Raw genomic sequence first — 26,369 nt, forward strand, 5'->3', positions numbered from 1 at the left:
CAGCTCTGATAAAAACTCATAAGTGGAGGCACCTGGGTGGCTCAGTCGGTTGGGTGTCTGCCTTCGGCTCAGGTCGTGATCTCAGGGTCCGGGGATTGAGGACCACTCCGGGCTCCCTGCTCAGCGGGCTTCTCCTCTCCCTACCCCCCCACTGATGCTCTCTCTCTCTCTCTCTCAAATAAATAAAATCTTTAAAACTCATAAGTGGTCAATTTCTAAATTGTTTTATAGCTCACTACCAATTTCAAATTCTCTCTACAATTCCACCTAGCTAAGATGCACACTCATAATTCATTATTCATCAATATTAAGAAATTGAGCCCCACCCTAAATCTTGATGAAATGATTATTTTTAGTTTACAACCACATTTTGCTCTTCTTTTAAACTAAGATAACAGAACTGGCAATCAGATAAAGATAGGCCTAAAGACACTCAAATACTTCAGTAGAAAGATAAAAACCACATAAGTCAAATTAAGTTTTGCAACTTGGTAAAGCTAACTATAAAACTGAGGTAAATGTTAACTCAATGAAGCTGAGATTATGAAAATAAATGTGAGATAGTCCACTGCTATACCCTTTGTAAACTCCACCTCCAGGTGATATGGAAATGGAGTCCAGAGCAAAGGGTCAAAAAAGAATTCTTGAGACATCTTCAGTGCAAAAAGGTGGTTTCATTAAAGCACAGGGCCAGGACCTGTGGGCAGAAAGAGATGCACTGGGGTTGTGACAGGTGACTCATTATATACTTTCAAGTTGGGTGGGGGTTAGGGGTAGCACAAACCTCCAAGGTATTCTGGAAACAAGGTTCCCAGGACCATGAGGGGGCTAGCTGTATATCAGTGGGCCATATGCTTGCTAACATATATCTTGGTGCGGGGGGCTGGTAAGAGATAAAGGAAAAAGAAGTTTCCAAAGGAATTTTTACATGTTAAAGTAGACTTACAGGATCCTGGGGGGTTGGGCTAAGATTGCCTTTTGCCTTTAGCAAAGTGTCAACATCGAGGCTGAGCTCCTAGAGGAAGGTCACTCTGCTTGTTTCAAGGACTTGCCAATGGGTTATATGTAGTAAGGAAATGTAATATTTTTTTTTTTTGCCCTTGTTTCCCACATCACAGGCGCTTTACATTAAAAAAATTTAAAAATCATTTTGTCCTTTCCTCCACATTTGTATAAGATGACCCTCTGAATATAATTTCATATAAATGTTCGTTTGCTTCCCTTTTGTTAAATAATCTACAGACAAGTGAACATGTATTGTTTGGAGAAGAATGGAGAAGGGAAGACAAACAGCTCAACAGCCCAGTGGACAAGGAATAGCAGTTCTCCCTTACATGATCTCTTTTCTAGAGTAAAGCACACCAATTCCTAAATTCTGATCTTGTTCTAACAAGGGGGTGTGGTGGTCAAGGACAAAGCCCCAAGATGGGCCACTTTGGCATGAAGATTATTTTGAGTCAAAAGCAATCAAAACCCAGCAGGTGTAGGAAAAGCTCTTTACCTCCCCCTCCACTGCCTAAATTTACATTGGAAAAGGACAGTTGGTACCAGGACGAGAGCTATTAACAGAGATTCCTCTTTACCTAAGAAATTCATTTGCATTCCAGGGCAACATTTGTTTTCCAAACATCTCCTCACCTTCCTGCTAATGGTGTTCCTCCCCTTTGTTATCTCCAGACCCTACCCCTCTCCTTAGCTCAGGATGTCATATAGGCTTCCTGTGGCCTGTCTTTGGCATTTCCATGTTTGTGTGGATTCCTTGTACATACACTATTAAATTTGATTTTCTCCTGTTAATCTGTCTCATGTCAATTTGACTCTTAGTCCAGCTAGAAGGTCTGTGAAGGGCAGAGAAAATTTCTTCCACCCCAACAGAGGGAAGAGAGATGATTTCCAAAGGTTAACTCACTTCCACCAACGTGCACCAAAACGCACACATTTCATTTGCAGAAATAAGTAAAATTCTATACGTACAATCCTTTTAGCTACATCCACTAAAAAGTGGAAAATAAAGAGCCTTGGTTTGTGGGTTTTACCCTCAAAAAGTGTTTCTTTGTGATGTAAAACCAAGCCTTCCTTGGTACTACTGAAGATGCAGCAATCACAGACTTTCAGAGCTAAATAGGTTTCCAGCAGATGGGCATACCAAGAGGTCTGGAGAAGTGCAGCCGATGCCAGGCTGGTTAGAGGTAGAGCCATTTTCATCCCCGTGACTCAAGAATTGCGGGGATCTCTCATATTCTCATGCCTCAGTCCAGAGTGTACTTCTCTCCATCTGAGGGGAAACTGGAAACAAACCTCAATCTCTCTCCCCACCACATGTAGCTATTGGAAGGGAACCTCGGTGCTCTCCATTGTTATAAAGGAGAGAGCAGGCCCAAATTGGAGTCACCTGTGCTAAGCCCCAATCAGCAAAGACTGAATATCTACCTAATGGCAGTTTCAACTCCCTAGGAATGTAAACTTTAGCCAATCAACTTGGAATTACCTGGTCAGCACTAGTGAGATAATCCCTCCCGAGAGACCCTTCTGATCCCCTTAGGAAGGGGACCTTGCCTGAAACAATGCATTCTGTGCTAATTAAACTCCTTCTTCCACTCCCGTTTCTGCATTTAAAAATCTTTCCTTTTCCACAGCTTGGCAGAGCTCCTTTCTGTTGCTAGATGAGATGCTGCCCAATTCATGAAAGGTTGAATAAAGCCAATTTGATCTTTAAATTCACTCAGCTGATTTTTTGCTGTTTAATACCATAGTCCCTAGGAATGAGAACAGAGGAAGCGGTGCCAATGTGGGAAGACCCCTCCCCAACCTCCTCACCCACCACTGCTGCCAACACTGTCAGCCTTGGCTAAGGGACAAGCTGTTCCTGGAAGCACAGAAACAGAACTCTCAGTAAAAGGCAGAAAGGAAGTCAAATGTCACAAAAGCTCTGTCTATACGGATACGAATCACTCCCTAAAAGACCATGGTTAAGTTTAAAAAAAAAAAAAAAAGGGCAAGGAGTGGAAGAGCTGTACATTATTAGAAAAACAAACAAAAAGATTTTGTGCACATGTGTGCAGAGCCTGTCTCTGATAGCATGCCACTCGTGATCAGCGGGAGGGGATCCAGGCAGCTGCAAAGGCGGGGAATAGGGGGACCCCTCATTATAGCCTCTTTTCAGTGATTTTGATACTAAGCATATAAGCTACCTAGTCAGAAAACTAATTTTTTTTTTACTGTACTTAGACAAAATAAAAAGAACAAAATTAATTAGTTAAAAATACTTTTTAAGATTTAAATAAATAAAATTAAATAAAAACAAAGACAGAGTAAAATACAATGCCAGGGGGAAAAAAAAGAATAAGTTTTAACTTGGTGACATTCACAGTTAAACCACTTCATGGAATTTCACAAAATGACTTCTGAATTTAGCAACTTCCTCTAGGCCTTAGCAACCTTCTGCTGAATACCTCTGCTGTTTCAGATGATGGAGGCGGCACAGGGGGCTCTGGCGGGGGGCGGGGGGGGGGGGGGGACAAACCACGGTCTTTTTCATTTTCATTCCTTGTTTGAAGTAAGAAGTTAGAACCACCTGAACAAAATCTATTCAAAGGTACCCCTGCTCTTTTGCAAATGAGACTAGAACCTGAGCTCGGAGCTGTTGTTTGGTAAATACACCTGAGAATGGAATATTTGTAATAGGAACGTTGGGAAATCTCCGGCACTATGAGAGCAGAAATCTGAGTTCAACACTTAAAATTGCTTTAATGCTGCTGTGGACTTTCCAAACCCTCCTTTGAATCAGATTGATATTACTAAGGCATAAAAGATTAACCTCTCACTACTGTAGAAAGTTGTAGGCAGAGCCCCACGATTACAAGGGGGTCAGTACCTGATTCACCAAGGGCACAACTTCTGGATAACCAAAAAACACATTACAAATGGGTTAATGAGTTCATCGTGTTGGTAGGTGCTCACACTTTGTAAGCCCAAGGGATGGTGGTCTTTCAGGAAAGCACATTTTTCACCCATATAAACTACATGAAGTTTCTTTTCCTACTGATGACACTGATCCTTGGTGAAACTGCTAGAAATTGCCATTAATAAGACTGCAGCAAGTTTCCCCTTTATCTTGTTTACTGAAAGGGTTGACTTACTTAAAATAGAAAGCTTCTGGAAAGCACACCACCAAGTACTGTTATTAAATTACACATTCTGAATTCCTTTTACAAGTCGCTGCTACAAAACATATTTCCAGATTGTATCTCCTGAGACAGAATCTTTTTCAGAAATCTTTCAGAGGCCGTGCTGTAAGACTCTTAGATGTTCTGGGTTTTTGGCATCTTTTATACATGGGACTTGACCACAGGCTGCTAAAGGAGACTTCCCCGGGTGGTTCACGCAAATCTGAGAAAACTGGCCCTAAATTGACATTAATATCTGCATTTATAACTCCAAGCAATGCATACCTCAACCCCATTTGATAAAAATGGGAACAGAGAATTTTATATTTAAACAAGCCAAGCCTGACCTCCAACTATCAGCAACTGGGCCTTCTGTTAAATTTTCCGTCAGAAATCAGGCCTATTGGGGCGCCAGCGTGGCTCAGTCGGTTAAGTATCTGCCTTCAGCTCAGGCCATGATCCCAGGGTCCTGGGATGGAGCCCGGCATTGGGCTCCCTGCTCCATGGGGAGTCTGCTTCTCCCTCTACCCTTCCCCCCTCCTCGTGATCTCGCTGTCTCTCTAATAAATAAAATCTTAAAAAAAAAAAAAAAAATTAGGCCTATCAACTGAATTGCAGGTTCCAAATAACCAGATACAGACATAAGCAGTTGGTAAAACGAACTGGCTCCCAAGTTTAACTTAATTTACTCCTTCATTCCAATGCAAGAATGTAAATAAAATTCCATATCAACAGCCATTTATTACAATCCTAAGGTGTACTAAGCACACCAAGACGACAAAGATTCATCCTCAGTCACTGCCCACAGAGAATGTGCATCTTCTCTCCAGTCAAGTCTCACTCAGTACATTTGCTCAAACAGCTGCTTCTTCCTGGAATATTCTGCCCATCCCACCTGATCCCAGCCCAGCACATTCCCCTTCTCCTCCTAAAGCGGCAGCTCCCAGGAATCCCCACTACCCCATGCCCGGATAGGCCCGGGGCACAGACCCTCACTAATCTCTGTATCCCCACTCTAACCCAGTATTTGGCATACGATGCTGAATAAGTAGCTATTGAAAGAAGCCTCCCAGAGTCAGGCAGAGCAGAAAGACCAGTAAATATCGAAGACCTAAGGTAAGACCCACAATGTGGTATGCAGAATGCTGTGGAGAGACAGAAAAAAAAGAAGGGACCCATTTGGCCCTGGAGCGGAGGGAGACAGCAGGGCCAGGGTGACAGAGAGCAGGAGGAGGTGAGCTAGGAAATAAGAACCGGGAAGGACTAGGCTCAGAGAGAAGGAAGGGCATGGGCAGGAAGCTGGCAGGGGCGAAAGGCATACTGCATTTGAGGTGCAGGAAATAAAGAGCCCACTGGGGTGACAGCACGGTGCACAGCGAAGTAAGTGGTGGGTGGCCTGCAGTGCAGTGCCTAGGAGACCGGGACGTACAGCAGCCGACTGGAGGCCTGATAGCACAAGCACTCAATATACAGAGCTTTTGGTGTCATTAAGCCAGAAAGGTAAACTGAGGCCAGGTTGTGAAGAACCACCTCTTGTTCCCACAGCAGGAGGGCTAAAGCTCCAGGACCCACTAGGCCTCTGCTTAAAATGCCAGGAAGTATATGGTCATGCCTACACTCTCTCCATCCTCCCTTCAATTATTGTCAAATTGAGCCGCCAGATTGAGACACTGGTCAGCACTTTCCAGTGGGGCCACCCAACTCCTGGACTCCCCCAGAGTCCCCTAGAATGGAGACTGCTCATTCTCCTGCAGGGCAAGACCGAGGGACAGTCCCCAACTCCACCAGCCCTGTCCTCTCAATACTATGGAATTTGGAGTTTATTCCTCAGAGTCTTGCCCTCCACACAGCTTACTGCTTGATATTCTCAGACCATCTCCGCAAGCTGCCCTCCACCTCCGGAGAGCAACCTCCGCTGAACCACCAAGGAACTCTCCACCACATTTGTGTGCAGTCCCAGGAAAGACGGCAGTATTCAGGGTCGGTCACGGGCTTATCAGGACTCCGGGATCCCAGGGGGGCCACCCCTACCTGCCCAGGAGCCTGCCATTCATCCCGACCCTCGTGCCCAGCCACCAAGCTCCCCTTGTCAACTTGCAGCCACTTGCCGCTCCTGACTTCCTCCTCCTCCATGACTCATCATCCCACTGCGGACCTCCCTCCCTCTGCTGACCTCCACTGCTCTACCCAAAAACCCTCAGTGCCCTCCCAGCTCTCTTCCTTCCCTCTCTTCCTCTACACCTGCTCCTCAGCGTCCCTCCAAGTTCTGGCTTGTTTCCCTTCTCATTCTCATCACTTCCAAGACTCGGCAGCATCTTTCAACATCTGTCCTTCTTAACTTTCCAGCAACCTTCTCTGCAAATGCCCAACGGTTTTGCTTTTGCTCCTAGAAGGAGCCGCCGAAAGAGAAAAATCACATTTTGGCACAAACTTGTGCCTCTAAAAATGGGTGATTTTCAGGGGGTTGGTTACGCTCAGCAGTGCATTAAATTGACCCGGGGCGGCTCTTTCTCCACTCCCCCATAAAGACGACCCTGCGCCCTCACTCATTCTCAGACCCCTGCCCCCCTCCATCCCTGTAGCCTTCAGCCATGAGTCCCGCACCACTTCACAAAATGTCACAAAATGAAAATCTCTCCACGACTTAAGCCCTTTGGGGCCTTCCCTTTGATGGTAACAATGGCCCTAAACTTCAGTTGGCCTGAGAATCACCTGGGGAGCCCCTCCACCCTAGCATCTGCATTCTCCAGTTTGGGCCAGATCCCAGAAGGACACATGGCAGCGGATTCTCATGACAGTCCATGCACCAAACTCTAAGTTAGACAATGAGTCTCTAGCAAGGGTCTGCAAAAGCCAATCCTCGGGCCAAACCCAGCCCACTGCCTGTTTTTGTGTGGCCTGCCTGCTTAAAAAATTTTAAAAAAAAGTTTTTTTTTTTTATTTTTTAAGGGTTTGAAAACAAAAGAAAAAATTTTCTGACGCATTAAAAATTCTCTGAAACTCTGATGTGATGAGCACGGGGTGTTATATGCAATTGATGGATCACTAAATTCTACTCCTGAAACTAATAATACACTATAGGTCAACTAATTTGAATTTAAATACAAATTTTTTTAAAAGACATAAATGGATGCCTAGGGGGCTCAGTCAGTGAAGCCGGCTCAGGTCATGGTCCCAGGGTCCTGAGATGGAGCCCCACGTCAGGCTCCCTGCTCAGCGGGGAATCTGCTTCTCCCTCTACCTGCCGCTCCCCCAGTTTGTGCTCTCTCTCTTTCTGTCAAATGGATGGGTAAAATCTTAAAAAAAAAAAAAAAAGACATAATTTTCTAGAGCCAAAAAAAAAAATTACATGGAACTGAAATTTCACAAGTGGTCCATTAATGAAGTTTCATGAGACTACAGCTGTGGTCAATACTTACTTACTACCCATGGCTGCTTTCATGCAGCGGCAGACTTGAGGAGTTGTGACAGGCTGCAGGACCTGTGAAGCCGAAAATATCTACTGTCTGGCCCTTTACAGAAAAGGTTTGCAGACCCCTGGTCTGTAGCATAAAGTGCAAACACCTCACCAGAGCCCTTTGGCTTCCTCGTGACGGGACCCCGGGTCTCTTCCCCAACCCAGATCCCACAGTCCGCACACAGCAGCCCACTACCCACTTCAGTGGGCTCTCAGTTCCTAGAACAAAGCACAGTTTCACTCGTCCACACCTCTGTATGTGCTGTTCTTTCTGCCCACCGTGCCTGATAAAGTCTCCTTCATCCCGCAAGACCCAATTTGTGCCCTTCCTCACCTGCGAGATGCTCTCCGACAACCACATCTCATCCACCCCCCACAAAGCAGAGTAGATCTTTCCCTCGTTCTGCCTCCACTATGCTCAATTAATTTGTATCCCAGTTAGCTGTGTGCAGCAGTGGTTCTCAGACTTTGCAGGGGGCTCACTAAACCACCCAGGGCTGTGTCTGCCCACAGAGCAGCAGATAGGGGGACTCAGCAGAGAATGTACACTTCTAACTAGTGTCCAGGCTGATGCTGGTCCAGGAACAGCATGCAGCATTTAACACCAGTTGACAAATCTGTCCCCGCCTCACCCAACAAGATTTTTGAGGATGGGCCCCATTTTATTCCTGTTTGAATCATCACAGCCCAACACACCCCAAGGAATTCTTGGGGAACACAGCAGAAACTCAGTATGTGTTTGCAGTCTCACCAAATTATTTTTCTCCTACTAGCCAATCATTTCCAGTATCAGGCAATGAAAGGGATATAAGGGGAGAGCAGACCTGACTTTGCAGGAACTACTGAGGTCAAAAAAGAAAACTAGAGCAGCTTTCTGCAGGGCTGATGTTCTATGGCCTGCCACGTGCCCACACCCATCCTGAGCTGGGATGAACTGGATAGCCCCAAGGTGCAGAGCGGACCGATCAAGGCAGAAGCCCAAGGGAAGAGCCTGCAGGCAGCCTCAGTGGCTGGGGTAGGTTAGGCAAAGGACCCTTCCCCCACAAAAGCCGATCTGCTGTCCTCTTTAAAAACACCCTTCCATATGCTGAAGTTTGATAATGCATATCATTATCACTGGCACATGTTACTAGTGATACATATTTATGGAGTACCTACTATTTCCTTGGAACACAAGAAGGGATAAAATCGCTCCCTTGAGGAGACGTTAAATTAGTTGGAAATTCAGCATATAAACACAGCAAGCTAACTCACAATAGGAGGTAATGCTTACTAAGTGTCAAATGTAAAGCATGTCAAAGGTAAATAGTAAATTCTACAGGAATCCAACACGTCCCGTGGCTTTCCCGTGGCCTTCTCTTCTCCGTTCCACCAGGCGCCATCTGCAAACCTCCGTTAGCCCCCGCACAAGCCGGGGAATGTACAGCACCTGGGACTTACATGGGCCCTTTGTCTCCTCTTCTGGTACAGAAGCTCTTCCGGGACAGGGACCTGGATTGTTTTCATCCTTGTATTTCTACCACCTGGCCAGGAACCTGGCACTAAGAGCATTAGATAAATATTTAATTGATTGAATAATGAGTGTGGAATGTGGGCTGAGCTTTGAACCAAGGGCAAGATTTAGGTAAGAAGAGACGTGAAGGTTGGGCTTTCCAAGAATGGGCAAGGGAACCAACCAGTGACTAAAAGCTCCAGGCAAGGAAAGAAACCTTGTGGTCAGAGGCCCCAGTGGAATAATGGAAACTCACTACTGGTCTCACCATTAGTCAAGAATGCCAGGTCTTTAGAGCGGGTCTTCGTTCACCCAGCCTTTTAAACTGTAACACAAGCTTACGTTAATTGTCCTAAACCTTTGCTGCTTTTTTTTTTTTTTTTTTAGATTTTATTTATTTATTTGAGAGAGAAGGAGAGAGAGAGCATGAGCAGGGTAACAGTAGCAGGGGGCTCCTTGCTCAGCAGGGAGGGGGAGAAGCAGACTCCCTGCTGAGCAAGGAGTCAGATGCAGGGGCTCCATCCCAGGACCTTGGGATCATGACCAGAGCAGAAGGAAGACGCTTAACTGACTGAGCCACCCAGGCGTCCCTAAACCTTTGCTGCTTTAATCTCAAAATCATTTCCTGAGTTCTTATGTCCTGAGCTATTTTTCCCTTACCCCTTTTTCTGATTAGCTTGGGGGCGGGGAATGAAACCCAAACAAGGAATCCTAATTCAACAATGAATTGATACTTCATGCAAAAACAAAAGTCTGGGGGTACCGGTGGGTAAAAACAGCCTTGGCACCGAGCTCCCCGCCCCTCCCCATTTCAATTGGAAATTCCTTAAAGCCAGCAAACCATTTCTTCCTGAGCTTTCACTAGCATATGACCACACACCATGCAAATTAATAACGTCAACAATATCCGTCCATCACGGTGGCCACATCAGTCTTGCAAACTCTGAAAGCTATGGTTAGTTGAAAGGCAGACTGTGACACACTCCACGACCAAGTCGAGAGGGCATGAGCAGATAGAGGACTTAAAAAATAAGGCAAAACACTTATCCTTTGCTCCCTGATTCACTCTAAATGGGAAAGAAAAAGTTCTTACCTAATTTATCCTGCGTAAGTGAAGCTTTCTATCTGAATAATCCTACCAGTTGCCAGGGCATCATACTTGCTAGACAGAGACTGGTGTTTTAGAAATGCAGCTTTCAATGAACTCATCTGTGAGGCACCTGTGGAGCTTCCTCGGCCATCCTTCATTTCCTACCCTCTGCATCTGAATTCTGTGCTCTACTTGTTTCTAATTAAAGAAGATGATTTTACATGTAACATCTTTAGAAGGATGTCAGACTAGTGAAGTCCTTGGGAAATGAAAACCATAGACTTTTCCTCACGATCCCACACAAGCTTCCCCCAGGAGTTCACAGAACAAACGAAAGGAGCAAATGAAAAATAAGGAAAGAGTTCTTCACTCACGTAGTAGAATGCTATGTTATTATTTTGCGAATAATGAGCTAGTCCACATGGAGACACCCAGAGGCCAAAGACATTTCTCAGAAGCGCCTTCAATTCAGAAATTACGAATATAAGCATGAAATGTTAAGATGGGGGGGGGGGAAAGATTCAATGTCTCCCAGTGACATATGAAGAGCTACTTGAGTAACCAAAAGTACGTGTTTTATCATTTTTAGCATATTGCAGGCCAATAAAAAGTCACTCTCTAATGGGACAGAAGCATTTATTAAGGACTGTGCTACTGTCCTTGGATTGTCCTCCAGATCTGGCTCTACCTTCCTCTTCCAAGTTCTGTCCCAGGGGTGGAGCCCCTGTAGACCACATCAGCCGGGCACCCCAGATCAGCCACCCATGGGCAGGGTCTGACCACTGCGGGTAATGGACAAGAGACGGAAAGGCTGTAGGGTGGAGAGGAAAGGCTGTAGGGTGGAGAGGAGAAGGGCTGAGGTTCTCTTTCTGCCTCCTACCTGCATCTCAGCAGGGACTGGATTCAGCCCTCACTGGGCGATGGCAACAGGACACCCTCACCTCTCCCCTTCCGCGTCCAGGTTTTGGTACCTGACCATCCCCTGAATGCTGCCCACATGCCTCTAAGTAGCTCATTAAAGTTTCTTCATTGCAACCCACTGAGTTAAATTCTGTTGTCCGCTGGGACCCTGTCTGAATGAAGGACCTTTCAGATGTAGGGCATTTCAGATCTACATAAAATTTCCCAACTCCAAAATGTAGATCTGATTTCACCCATGAGGACACTGGGGCTCTTTGAGGCTGAATACCAGCCGGCGGGTCACAAAAGAAGTTTGCTGGCAGAGCAGGTCCAGTCTGACCTCGAAGACCTTAAAAAGGCTTTGAAAGTGTGAGGGAGAAAAACACATCAAGCTTCCAAATTCCCAAGCCACAATTTAGCCTCAAACCACATTATTTATGGTTTGGGATTTTCCCCCGGCCTTAAATGAGCTAGCTGGGGCATTGCCCTATACACGCTTCTCCCATCAAAAGTCACTCAGAACGTGAGCCTGCTGGAGGGTGCTGGGGCCATCGGAAGATCCAAGAGATCACAAGGGCTCCTTCCTTGCCCATCACCCACATTTCTCCTTCAGTTTATCCCAGAAATCCCTTTCTCCCAGCCTTCCACATCCTTAAGGCTCTTTTATTCTTTTTTTTACAAATTAAAAACAAGGTTCCTTCGACAGAAATCTAGGAGACTGAGTATGGGGTGGATGCAGTTAAAAAGCACTTAAGAACATCATACTAGCACCTCCCAGTTGTAACTTGTCGGGGGTCCCCTAACTATCCCTTTCCAAACAAAAAGCCTCTCTGGATTCCTCTCTCTAGCAATGCCAAATAACTTAAAACAGAAAATGCAATTAAAATAAATTCTGATGGGGGTGGGGCTGGGGCTGAAGGGGTAAGTACAAAACACATTCCTCTTAAGGAAATTCAGCTGGGAGCTGAGGTAGTTTCAGAGCAAAAGAATTTGCTAGTATCTCTGCCTTTACCCAGGTCCCTGGATCTCTTCCATCCTCACTAGGAATTGAAGAGTAATTTACAGAAGCACCAGTTAGCATCTGATACCTCTCCCAATTTGTTAACTTTCTGGATTTTGCAACTGATGAGCAGGCAACTGGCCCGGTTGAGGTGGAGTTCTGCATCAGATCCTTGGAGGGAGCCAGGTAGAAGGGGTGGCTCAGTAAACAGTATCTGAATAAGGCAAACAGCCAGCTCTCACTTCCTCCTTGAAGAAGGAATGTGAGTGGAGAGGGCAGCGGGTATACTCCCGTTTGGGGGGGGCGGGGGGGGAAGAAGAAGAGGAAAGAAAAAAAAAATCACTAGTAAAAAGCAAAGGAAGAAACCTGGAGCAAACCTCAGTATGAAACCAAATGAGAATACAATGGGCCCCCCTCCGGCACTCCCCATTCCATTTAAATCAACATGTATTTATTGACTCACTATGAAATACATAGCAGATCTAGTTTGCAGCACCTAAAGAGACAGGAAAATGAGTAAGACAGCCTCAACCCTCCAGCAGATTTCTTACCAAGAATTACTGTTCTTTACTGCCATTTTCTATTTTAATAGTAGCAGACAATTCCTGGACAGTCCAACTAACTTCCACGGTGCCTCTCTTCTCCCACTAACCGAACTCACTCAGGAGCCTGGGACCTCAAGGATAAGCCCACTGAATAAAGTAAAGCCCCTCAGAAAACCATAGGGTCCTGGTGTAACTCCTCCCTTTCCGATGGACATAGCACATGGTACAAAACATTGCCACCCCCTGATGTGACAAGTTTCACCGCCAAAGTCGAAAACCCAAGTCTCTGTTCCAAAGGTATAGGCTGGAGCCTACAGACTAATCAACCTTATCTTTTAAGTAGGGAGATCTTTCCAATTTTTTTAGTATATGTGCTGCCGAAGCGAGCACAATATTAAGTAGAGGTATCTAGATTAAAAATAATAAAGACTCGACGACACTGGTGCGAGAAAAAAAAAAACACTTGATTCACTTAACACAATACTTTAGAACTTGGTTACAGGAAACGAGGCAACCCAAAACCTCAAAAAGAAAAAAAAAAAAGTTCATTTGAACCTGTCTTGCAGGGTATACCAATTTTTTTTCCCCCACACTTACAGAACAAAAACATCAAGTTAGAAAAAACGCCCACCTGTCGAGTGCGTGTAGCTATAAAATCTGCTGGGGAGGTTGGGGGGGGGGGTGTTGTGGCTAAGATGTGCCCCCCGGCCCGCACGCCCGCAGTGGCTCGGGACGAGGGTCCCTGCGCCCCTCGCCCCAGGCGCGGCCAGGCCGCCCGCGGTTACCTGGTCCAGAGGGATGCCCAGGAGCTCGCTGAGCGGGTGCAGGCAGGTGGAGCCCGTGGTGCGGTAGGAGAGGCTGGACGGCGGCTCTGCTGCCATCCTGCATCTTCGGGAGGCGGCTGTCCCGGCCCCAGCCCGTGCCACCCCGCTCGCCGGCCTCCAGCCCGAGTGCTCGCGGGCGGCTGCCCCAGGCACGCGCGGCCGCCTCCCTCGCGGGCACCGAGCGACCAGGCCGGGGGGCCGCGACGCGCGCAAGCTCCCGGGGTGCAAACTTGGCGTTGGCGCGGCGGCCCCGCGCGCGGTAGGAGGGCCGCGGCCGGGCGCGCTCCGCTTCCCGCTGCCCTCCTCTCGGCGCTCATTGGCTCGGCCGCCCGGGACGGCCCCGGGAGGAGGAGGGAGGGAGGAAAAGTGGGGAAGCGGAGCCCGGCCGCGAGCGCCACCCGGCCCGCCCAGCCCGGCCTGAACCCCGGCCGACCGGGAGAGGGAAAGCGACGCCAGCGGGCGCCGTCGCCTCGCCCTGCGGCTGCTGGCGGGCAGCCGCGGGGGCGGGAGGCGCCCGTCCTCTTCCTCCTCCCGAGCCCGCCGGCCTGCCTCCCCCGCCCCGCGCAGCCACCTCCACCCCGGCCACCCCGGCGGGCGCCTTTCCCTGGGGAGCCCCCGGGGCCCCACCCTGTTGTGGTCTCGCTGCAGTCTCGGCTCCCCCTTCCGTGTCCCCGCGCCCGCTAGCATTTCCTGCGCTCTCCTTTCGAGGTTTCTCCCTCGCAGTCCTTGCTGCGGAGGGTTAATCTGCCAGAGGCTGGAAGCCCAAGGAGCCCCCCACCCAGACTCCCTCTCTTCACGTTCCTCAGAGCAAGACATAGTTTCCTACACTCTGATCTGTGTCACACCAGCAAATGCAGAGGACTGCCAGCCTCTGATCGTTCCTCCCATCCCTTTGGATTGAGAATTATTTTACCTCTGTAAGAAACGGTGTTTCTATTATGTGTGCATTCTGATACATATTTTCGTGCACAGGTTCTCAAAAGGGGGACACTTCCTCTCTGTTCCCAGACGGAGACAAATGTATCACCGGCACTTGGGAAAACTGTTTCGGTTGATTAATGGGTTTGGAGAATCCTGAAAGTCTTGAAGATTCTTCCCAGGAATTGCCGTGTGCCCGCTGATGAAGAAAGCTTTCAGGAAAGCGGGGCTCTGAGCTGATGGGTAGAAAACCAGGGAAAAGGGAGCTGATGTGAACCCCCAGGATTCATGGGGAAACGAGGCCCAAAGATTTTGCATCAGCAGTTTACCTGGGAGCTGTTATTGAGCCAAGGAGACTCCGAACAGGTGGGCAGTGACGTTCAGGCCGACCTTCTATCGTTATCCATGTGGCCTCCAGCTTCAGATCCACCTGCAGCCCTCCTAGACACTAGTAAAACTTCCCCTCCACAGCTCAGCCCTCAGTCTTGCCTTCTGGAGGAGCTCATCACCAACAAGCTTGTCAGGCCTGAGTTTTTCAACCTATGTTCCCCCTCTGAGGGGGAAAAAAAATGTCCCTACCCCCATTCCCTGTCCCCATGGAGATGGGGAGACCACCAAGAGCAGATGACAATCTCTGCTCTCACCACACCCACATTCACACTGACACAGGCATATGATTGCCCATCAACTAGGCTAGACAGGCTCATTAGATACCACAGTTCTGGAAACTGACCAGAACGAAAGCACCCTGAGCAGGATGACAGCTGAAGTGAGGTGTCTGAGGGCAGAAGGGGCTTGAAAGCACTGTTCAAAAAAAAAAAAAAAAAAATCCGGGCGCCTAGGTGGCGCAGTGGGTTAAGCGTGGGACTCTTGGTTTTGGCTCAGGTCCAGATCTCAAGGTTGTGACCTCGAGGTGGTGAGATTGAACCTCATATCCAACTCCACACTCAGTGCTGAGTCTGCTTGGGACTTTCTCTCCCCCTCCCTTTCCCTCTGCCCCTCCCCTCCACACTTAGGCGCTCTTTCTCTCTCTCTCTGTCTCTCAAATAAATCAATAAATCTTAAAAAAAAAAAAAAAATCAGCACTTAGACGTGAATGCCCAGAAAGGAAAAGTAGGCCTGTTTGGGTAGTATTTATGAAGGAAGTACTCAGACCACTCGTAATCTTCTACAAACAGATCTCTGCTCTTCACACTCCCCAAAATGGTCTTCACATTGACATAGATGTGAAGAGAGTAGCCCTCTACAGATGTTCTTCAGCTCAACAAAACAGGTTCTAACCTAGTTTAAAATTTTCCCTTAAAAATGCAGTAACTATGCTTAGATCTTGAAAACAAAATGTCACAGAACTTAAATCTTCCTAGTTCTGTTCTATTGATACTGTGGTACAATTAATGCTAAAAGAACTATCTGATGTTGCAATATCAAGCAAACGGAACAGTTCTATTACAGATTAATTAGACGGGCTTCTGAAGGATGGGCTACAATTCTAAGACATATAAGAGCTCCACCATGGACACATCACTCTCTTTTCCTTCCCATTTATGTCTGTTCACATCCTTTATCAACTATAGATTCATCATAATGATTATTATATATTAGCTATAACTTTACAAAAATTGTTTCAATAGCCCATGTTATTATAATCTCTATTTTACAGATGAGAAAACTGGAGTTTACAAAGTTAAGTATCATGGTTGGCTTAGGGAGGCTAAGCAAAACCATGTCTGATTCCGGAGCCTGGGTGCTCAGTCCTTACGTCGCATTGCCTCCTCTAAAACCAAGCATTTCTCTATCAGGAGGCCCACCCACACACATGACGCACCTGTCATCCCCGTGGACAGGAATTACATTTACTGTTCAAAAATGAGGTGGCAGGGGTGTTGTCTGTTTTTCGGTTTTTGTTTTTTTTTTTCTTTTTAAGTAAGCTCCACACCCAGTGTGGGAGCCAAATGCGGGCTTAAACTCACGACCCTGAGATCAAGACCTGAGCTGAGATCGAGAATCAGACGTTTAACCAACTGGGCCAGCCAAGCGCCCCTGTCTTGCCTGTTTTCTATCTGCAGTAGAACAAGTCTTGATATCAAGATCAGTCATTTAATCTCCCTTACAGAACCATGCTCAGATTGTGAACTCATCCAGAAGACCCAGTGCTCATCCTCATGACTGGTTTAAAATTAAAGGCCAGACAAAAAGATATGGAAAAAATTCTGTCATGTTTCAGGGAAGGCAGCATGATACTATGGACTGATAAAAATTCAAGACCCGTCACATGCATGGCCAGAACCAGCCAAAGATAAGCAGACAACAAAACTGAATTAAAACAGTCCTCAAAGCTTACAAAAGTATAACTTAGTCCCTCGAGAATATAAAATTCTAATAATCCATTCAGAAGAGACTCAATCGAAGATAATCACCGACCAAACCACATTAACACCATCTACAGTGATTTAACCCATGTAAAAATAAGGTTACCATCTTAATAATACTACATAATATTCACAAAGCGTATTCATTTGTATCATCCTTTCTGATCCTCCCGAAAAGTTTATGAAGTTGGAAGGGCAGGAAATATTATCATTTTTAATATTATGTTACCATCATCCTCTCCATTTTTATCCATAATACTAATTTCTAGTAATTTGCAGGTGGCATGTAGAGCTAATGAACAGCGAAAGGAGGATTCAAACCTGGGTATTCCATTGTTGTTTTTAATTATACAGAAATCTTTTTATTATACAAGGAGTCCACCTTCAGGAAAACAGCAGAAATTGTTGCCTGCATAGGACATTAAACTCCACACTTCACATTTGAAAGCTAATCTGAAGAATGGTCTAAATTGACCCACGATGGGTATCGCTCTTGCTTTGTGAGCAGATTCTTTAAACATCACCCACAAAACCTTAGGGAATTTAGATTTTGCAATGAGTGCTCCATTTTCTTCACATTCTAGCTCAACCTGTCCATGCTTGGAAAGTATTTTGCCACCTACCTGCCTAGCATATTTTCAAACTTGAGATCACAGTTAAACATTGTTTTATATGTGTACATGTTCAGAAAATGAATAAATTAATATAACCGAGCATCTATCAAATTTAGCTATTACTGTTAAGTATTAGCATTTTTCCCTAAGGATACTGTACAATTTAGTCATTCAAGATAAATCAACACATCTCATCTCATTGTGCTAACCTATGGATGCACCAAGGAAATGCAATTATGTCTAAAGACAAAAGAAACCAAAATAATATCCCAACCTCTGAAAGAGAAACCATTTATAAGAAATACAAAGCAGAAATTAATCACTGATAATGGAATGCAGAAATAAATCCTGCTAACAAAACTCCATTAACTAAAAATACTCAGAACGATATTTATAACTATGATTTTATACAACTTCTTAATGTCAGGACTGGAGCCTAGAACCTAGAAAAGGAACAGATTAATTAACAAATTGATTAACTCTGCTTAGCTGAAGCTTCCCCTTTATGAGCTGACATTTTATTTTTAACTTTAATCTTTTGGGCATGAGAGCTTCCCAAAATGCGTCCCCACATACGTAAATGGAGTTAGTGACCACAACTGAATTTTTATCAGTGAGTCAGGCATTATGGTGAATAAGAACCCATCCTGCAATAACAGCTACGTCTTGGAGTCTGCTGATGCATCAAGAGTTTGTCCTTGCCCTAAAATTATGCCCAAAGAGGTGAACTTCCTCAATTTCTGTGTCTACTTTCTAGTTTTTCAGTCTCCTGCTCTCATATTTCAGTTGTTGCTGCCTTGCCCGCCATTTTGGGTCTCCCATGATCTGGGCAACTCCATAGATTGTCTTCACTAGGCTTTGGCTTAGTGCCTAAGGAGTTTTGGAAGAAGTGAAGTATTTCAATCTTAAGTAAACTCCATACTGTCTATCTTAGATATTCAGAGACCTTCCCCCCCCCCCCTTACTTCCTGCTTCTCTGGCTGTGTTCCAAATATTCACTCTTGCCAAAGAAGTGTTCTATGAATAATAAAGTATGATCGAAGATAATACTTGAGAATATAGAGATAGGCAGAAACCTATCTGCTTATGCTGCCAGGATTCTCTGGTTGGCTGCAGTTAAAAAAAAAAAAGCAAGGTAGGGCCTTGCCTGATGGCCCTGGAGTCTTTGGGTGTGCTGACATGCTCAGCCCCCACTCTCTCTGCAGCACCTCCAGCCTCACTGTGGGTGTGGCTGCCGAGGTCACCTTCATCATAGGTTTCAGAGAACTCCATAACATTAACTCTAAAGCCCAGTCTTTGTATTCCTCGTGGAGACCACTTGGAATCTCTCTCAGCTCTTGTATTTTTCACCCTCCTCTTCACTTTCTGTTCTGCACCTGACCCAGTGATAGTGCCAAGCACAACCATATTTTTTTAATTTTTTTTTTTTTTGTACAACCATATTTTGGACTGAATGGATAGATGATTCCCTAGCAATCAATGCAGCCAACAGGACTCATGACTGTCTCTTTTCCACTAATTTAAGTCCTCATGACCCAGCTTGTTTTTCAGAGCCTGGGCAGCCTTTGGTCAGCACATTAGGCTGGCCAGCCCTAAATGCTGAGTGGACAGTGAAGTCTGTTATTTATAGGACTGAAGTAGGTATTTGCCCCTATTCCCTTGGATCTTTTCCTGTATTCCTAATGGGCCATTTCTGCAACTTTCACTTATTCCTAAACATTTTTCAATCATTATTGGTCAATTCTCATGGAGTATCCTGTAAAACAAGTTTAGGTTTTTCACAAAAATTTTACTCATGTCAATTGTCAATCTCCAAGAAAGGGACATCAAGCTTAGTTGACCACAGGACATTTTTTGTGTACATGATGTATCCTTCAGAATTAGCATTCCCCAGATTCACTTGGGGAAACAGTGTTTTCGCTTGTGAAGACTGATTCAACACTGAACAAATATAATAATTATTAAGGAGACTTTATTTATAAAGCACTATTCTAGGTGCTTGGAATACACATCAGCTACAGACAAAAATCACTCCCCCAATGGAGCTCACACTCTAGCAGGGGAAGACATAAACAATAAAAAAGTATAATATTAGTATGCCAGAAGATGAGGAGTACATAGAATAAAAGTACAGCAGGGTAAACAATGTACATACTCAATAGGGTGGTCAGGGTAGGCTGCATTGAGAAAGTCACATTTGAACGAAGACTTGAAGGAAGCCAAGGATTTCTGGGCACAGAACATTCCAGAAAGAGGAATTGTCTAGAGCAAAGACCCTAAGACAGGAATAGGCCTGGCAGGATAGAGAAACATCAGTCTGGCCAGGAAGGCTGGAACAGAGTAAGTGAGGGGGGAGAGAGAAAGCAGATGGGCCAGCAAGGCATTGGGGAATAGGCTATGGGGACCGTGGAGACCATTATAACAATTTCTACAGTTCCTTTGATTGCAATAGGGAGCCACTGCAGGGGTTTGAGCACAGGGGTGTCTATACCCTTTAAATAATCACTCCCTTTTTCCCCTCCCTCTAGCCCCTGGTAACCACCATTCTACTTTGTTTCTGTGGATTTGACTACTTTAGATATCCCATGTAAGTGCAATCATATGGTTGTGTCTTGTGGTTACTGGCTTATTTCATACTGCATAATGTCCTCAAGGTACATGCATGTAATAACTTGTGACAGGATTGCCTTCCTTTTTAAGGCTGAACAATATTCTATTATATGTATAGACCACATGAGCTTTTCATCCATCAACAGACACCTTTTTGTTATTGTGAATTCTGCTGCTATGAACATGGGTGTGTAAATACTCTGAGACCCTGCTTTCAATTCTTTTGTGTATATACGCAGAAATGGAATTGCTGAATCATTTGATACTTCTATGTTTAATTTTTTGAGGAGCCATTATACTGTGTTCCATAGTAGCTATGCCATTTTACATTCCCCCCAACAGTGCACAAGGCTTCCAATTTCTACACATCCTTGCCAACACTTACTATTTTCTGTAATTTTTTTAAACAGTAGTCATCCTAATGGGTATAATGTGATATCTCTCATTGTGGTTTTGATTTGCATTTCTCTGATGATGAGTGATGTTGAGCATCTTTTCGGGTGGTTGTTGTCTATCTGGATATCTTCTTTAGAGAAATGGCTATTTAGGTCCTCTGCCCATTTTTAAGTCAGGTTGTTTGATTTTTTGTTGTGGAGTTGTAGGCGTTCTTTATATATTCTGGATATTAATCCCTTCCTTATCAGATATTTGATTTGCAAGTATTTTCTCCCATTCTGTAGGTTGCTTTTTCACTCTGTTGAGTCTGTCCTTTGATGCAAAAAAGTTTTTAAGTTTGATGTAGTTCCACTTATCTCTTTGTACTTTGCTGTTTATGCATTTGGTACTGTATCCAAGAAAACGTTGCCAAGTTTTTTTGTTTTGTTTTGTTTTTAAAGATTTATTTGAGTGAGAGACAGAGTGAGCAAGAGAGCACAAGCAGGGGGAGCAGCAGAGGGAGAGCGAGAAGCAGGCTCCCCCCTGAGCAGGGAGTCTGATGCGGGGCTTGATCCCAGGACCCTGAGATTATGATCTGAGCCAAAGGCAGACGATTAACCAACTAAGCCACCCAGGCACCCCCGTTGCCAAGTTTAATGTCATTAAGTTTTCCCCTATGTTTCCTTCTAGGAGTTTTTAGTTTTAGGTCTTACGTTTGGGTCTGCAATTCATTTTGAATTAATTTTTGGATATGATGGAAGATAAGGTCCAATTTCATTCTTTTGCATGTGAATGTCCAGTTTTCCCAACACCATTCATTGAAGAGATGGTCATTTCCCCGTTGAGTGGTCTTGACGCCCATATGAATATCATTTAACCATATATGTAACAGTTTATCCAAATTCCTTTATTTTTAATGTAAAACGATTGAACTATCACTTTGCTTACCAAGTTCTTTAAAATCTATCCCATTAAAGGGCTTATTATTTTCCTTCTTAAGACAGTTCTTTCCCTGAGATGAATTCTCCTGCCAGCTATGAAAATTTTACATTTTTCCCAACTGTCACACTGTGTGAACCAGACTAACACCATCTTGGACAAATCTGCTATGATGGCCTTTTTGTGACCTAAAACCTTCTTGAGCACAGCCCCCCACCGCACATTCTTTCCTTTTGTTTAACCACATCCTTAAGTACTCCCTGGTGGCATAACATCCTGGATCTGCCTTGGAGATAAGATGATGACACACACCTATTCTCAAACATTCTCCTTCTGGGTGGTCCCCAGCATGTATTCCCAGCCTCTAGGACTATAAAAGCAGGTCTTAGCCAGGGGTGGGGTTGCAAAGATCTATTCCTGTTGCAGCAGTGCAAGACATATTTCTGTCCCTAAGTCCCCCTAATAAACCATTTCTCATCAAGCTAGACTTATCGAACTTTTCCTTCAGTCTTCCAGCTCCCTTGGCCTTTGGAGGTCATTTTGCATATAGACCCCTTTCACAGAACACACACCTACTGATGCAGGAAGGCCAGGTCTGAGGACCCAGAGGGGGTCCCCTGCAGCACCAACTAAGAGGATCCTTGGCTTCCCCCAGGATGGAAATCAATCCCGAGGCAGCAGGAGGTGAAAGAGTTTATTAAAGGTATAAAGAGAATGCAGGTACAGAGTGTCTGGGAGACTCAGAAAGGAAAGGAGGGAGTCTCATCTTTGTTCAGGGTCTGGAAGTTTTTAGTGAGGACAGTAGTCTGGTGTATGTGTCCCCCAGGCACAAAGACAAAGAACAAAGACAAAGGCCCAGGTGTTGTTCCTTGGAGCCATGAGGCCTTCGTGTCAAGATGTCCAGTGCACTTGGTCTGGAATATGCATATGATGGCTTTATCCGGTCATTCTCATCTGGTCCTTCCCTAAATGTTATCGATTTTAAAGAAATCAGTAACTCTTTGTCCCTTACAAGGAGGACAAACCCTATATGCATTATGAGGCTTGTGTAAAGTGGGGTGAGGTACAGGGCCTAGCAAGAATAGAAGCAAGAAAAGGAGCAAAAACAGACTTTTATGGAGTCCTTCAGCTTCCCTCTCTCACTATGAACCCAATCTTCCAGAGCTGCAGTTTCCCCTTGTATGTGTGTGTGTGTGTGTGTGAGAGAGAGAGAGAGACAGAGAGACAGAAAGAGAGAGAGAGAAATAAAACTGCCTGCAAACATCATAGATTTTTTAAACTATATTTATAGAAAGATACATCATATTATAAGTGTTATCATATATTTAATTTAAATAAAAATAGTAAATAGTAATAGTAATTTCAATAAAAATAGTAAAACAGGTATGCATGTTCCCTCAACCCGTTTTAAGAAACAGAACATCAGGAATACCATCAATAGTGCTCTTCAAATAGAGACTCAACCTCCCACCCTCACCCTCCCATCCCTGGGTACATAAGGACTTTCTAGGATACATAAGCACCTACCAGTTTCAGGAAGTCTACTGCTAGACACCCAAATTCCGTATATACTCTACCTAAAGCCAATTTGCCTAAGAACTCTTGAGTTCAACATAATCCTTCCACTTGACCAGAGCAACCCTTGCAAATCTCACAGTGGACCATTCCTGGGGTGTAAACCTTCTCATCTCCAGATGCCAGGTCTCCTGAAGGATTAAGGGTACAGTAAACCCACAGAGCTTTCTTTGTTTCCCATTTTATATATATTTCTGTTAAGAGTAAAGCATGAGTTTTAGAATCAAACATTTCGGTTCCTGTGGAGATGCTCTGAAATCAGATCGACAGTGATAAGGATGGAGGGGTAGCAGTGATGATTTTCACCTCTTCCTTCCCTGGACCATTTTCAAAGAGTGGGGAAAACATCCTGGAGGCCAAAACAAAGAGAACATTGACAAGAAATATTCAACACTCAAAACGTGGGCTTTTTTCCCCATATCTTAAAAGTAAGCATTTATTTTCAGCTATTCTCAATACTCTCTCCTAGGGTGTATCATTTGCTGGAAATAAAAACATCTTGATCAGCTAAAGAAGCAGAATGATTCTGATTCTTTTCAATGTAACCGGAATGTTTTCTGGGACTGCCAACATTTTCAGGATAACTTTGGGTAAAACCCAAAGATAAAACTTTTATGTAATTTTGTTCCATTTTGATATGTGGCACTTAATGGAGTAACTAAAACCTATTTTAATGAGTATATTATGATTCTTTTTGTAATTACTGAGATTCCTCCTATTTCACCCTATAAAATGCTTATAATTTTCCATCTCCTAGTTTTTCTTTGTTTTTCTTTTTTTTTTTCTTTTTTAGCAATCTCTGCACCCAAGAGGGGGCTCGAACTCATGACCCTGAGATCAAGAGTCACATGCTCCACTGACTGAGCCAGCCGGGTGCCCCTCTATCTTTTATTTAAATAAACTAACTGCTAGTCCTACCAGTTCTTACCGGTAGAAACTTTTCTCTTCATTAAAGGCATAGAAATAAGATCATGATTCTTATAAAGAGATGTATTTCTAGTAAATTTTACTTTTCATATTAAATTATTATTTATCAATATTTATAACATATTTGAGTTTGATCAAGCATTTAGTAATAATTATAAAAGATAACTCCATCTAGAAGAATTTTTTTAATTTTTAAAATATTTTATTTATTTATTTGAGAGAGAGAGCACAAGCAGGAGGGGGCTGTGGGCAGAGGGAGAAGCAGGCTCCCTGCTCGGGGAGCCCAACATGGGGCTCGATCCCAGGACCCTGGGATCATGACCTGAGCCAAAGGCAGATGCTTAACCAACTGAGCCACCCAGGCACCCAAAGGATTTTTTTTTTACCTTATAGCCTTATGATGCCAGGAAATTAGATGAATGTCAAGAATTACATTTACATGCGTCTTGTTTTGGAAAATTTGAAAGGGTAATCAGTAGAAGACTTTCAAGCATACGCACCTATCAGGACAAAGATTTGTGGAGGAAGTGAGTACAAATATGATTCAAAGAGAAAGAGGGAAGATTTACATGTTTTTTCATATTAAGAGCTTATTTCTGTGTGTTTTAAATGGTTGTTGGTGACGGTATCAGATCATTACCGTTTTATATTCTATTAAATACTTTTAAGAGCCAAATATAGCAGTTTTACTTTAAAATGTCAATATTTACAATATGTTGGAAACTACATTCTTTGCAACTTTTTCAACTTATAATGGAATATTTTTGATGTTAACTTTAAAATGTAGGAGCAAATGCATGGTTTTTCAAAATTCTTTTAGGGAAAAAGTGAATAAAATATTTGGAAGTCAGTGCCTTAAAAAGCCCTGTGTGCCCCTTCCCAGTGCATCACCGCCGCACAAAGGTAAGAGTTATTTGAATTTTTTTTTTAGTTTTATAGTTTTTTATTATTTTTTTGATTTGAGTATAGTTGACACACAATGCTACATTAGCTTCAGGGGTACAACAGGTGATTCAACAATTCTATATGTTTTCTGTTGCACTTGTAAATTTTTCTTTTTTACCTTACGTGTCCTGTTTGCTGTAATTTACTCTTGAAATTGATTTATCATCTTATATATGGCAACCTTTTACATTTTTATTGTTAATGTATTTGTATATAGCTTCTTTTAAGTTTTCTATGTAGAAAGCCATATCATCTTCTTTTAAAAGTTACAGTTTATTTCTTCCTTTCTCATTGTTCTATTTCCATTTCTTATTCTCATCCTATTGAGCTAGAACCTCCCAGTACTTTCATATGGAGTTTGATAAGACATAGTCCTTCTTCAAGAAGTGTTTTTTGGCGGGAAGTTATCCCATCAATATGATACAGTATGAGAGGACATAGGGCTAGTTTATATAAAGTATATGGAAACTAAATGAAGCCACAATTCCTTTTTAGTAGACAGAGGTCAAGTCCTGCTATGTGCTTAGCATTGTAGCATAAAAGTATAAATTAATATTTCGCTAATCTAAGTCAATTATATAAATTCACAAAGTCTTAAGACAGGTAGAACATTGTTTTTGAAGTAACTTTAGAAAACCAACAACACTTTTATTCATACATTTGTTGAATATATATTATAACACTTATCCAACATTGTCTCAGACCATACAGATATAATGATGCACAGACAAACACAGTCTGCTCTCAGTTATTAACTGGAGGACGGGAAGGAACTCTGTTTAAACAGTGAAAACACTTTCATGTCAACTGGTTCTTCTAAGACAATAACCAACAAATGGGGCTCATATGTAACCCATGATAGATACAGGGGAAGGAGCATACTATCTAAAAATTTTGCTCATATTGAGTTAAAATCTGCCTTTCTGAAACTCTTAACCACTATTCCTAGTTCTGCCAAAGAAAAGAAAATGATAAAATAAATTTTCTTCCAATTGACAGCAGTTAAAAATCTATGTAAAGATCCCTCTTTATTCTAAAGATCTTTTCTTTAACAAACTGAGGGTTCTAGAGGGGAGGGGGGTGGGAGGATGGGTTAGCCTGGTGATGGGTATTAAAGAGGGCACGTTCTGCATGGAGCACTGGGTGTTATATGCAAACAATGAATCATGGAACACTACATCAAAAACTAATGATGTAATGTATGGTGATTAACATAACATAATAAAAAATATAAAATAAAATAAAGATCCTTTCTTTATTCTAAGAAAGTGAAGGCTTAGCCTTCCTAAAGGAAGGTTTTAGAAGCCTTCCTTCTAAAACAGGAAGGCTAAACTTTTTTTGAAAGATTTATTTATGTATTTTAGGAGGGGAGAGAGAGAGAGTATGCACATGCTCAAGCAGGGGGGAGGGGCAGAAGGAGAGGGAGAGAGAGTCCCAAGCTGACTCCAAGCTAAGCCTGGAGCCTGGTGGAGTGGGGCTTGATCTCATGACCCTGAGATTACGACCTGAACTGAAACCAAGAGTCAGTCACTTAACCGACTGAGCCATCCAGGTGCCTAATCTTTTTTTTTTCTTTTTTTTTTTTTTTCAGAGAGAGGGAGATGGGGAGGGGCAGAGGGAGAG

At 43.8% G+C, this 26,369-nt stretch overlaps 1 protein-coding gene across 4 annotated transcripts in view; it reads right to left on the reverse strand.

Moving 5' to 3' along the window:
• MBOAT1 (membrane bound O-acyltransferase domain containing 1) overlaps window positions 1-13,654 on the reverse strand; it is a 109,402-nt gene extending 95,748 nt beyond the window's left edge. For all 4 annotated transcript variants that reach the window (XM_032424770.1, XM_032424774.1, XM_032424773.1 and 1 more), the window contains exon 1: window positions 13,436-13,654. In XM_032424770.1, the coding sequence (XP_032280661.1) occupies window positions 13,436-13,531 (96 nt within the window). In that variant the 5' untranslated portion in view covers window positions 13,532-13,654. The remainder of the gene's footprint in view (window positions 1-13,435) is intronic.
• Window positions 13,655-26,369: the final 12,715 nt, after the last annotated feature.

This window comes from Phoca vitulina, unplaced genomic scaffold, assembly GCF_004348235.1.
Source record: "Phoca vitulina isolate PV1807 unplaced genomic scaffold, GSC_HSeal_1.0 scaffold31, whole genome shotgun sequence".
In the NCBI taxonomy this organism is placed as follows: domain Eukaryota; kingdom Metazoa; phylum Chordata; class Mammalia; order Carnivora; family Phocidae; genus Phoca; species Phoca vitulina.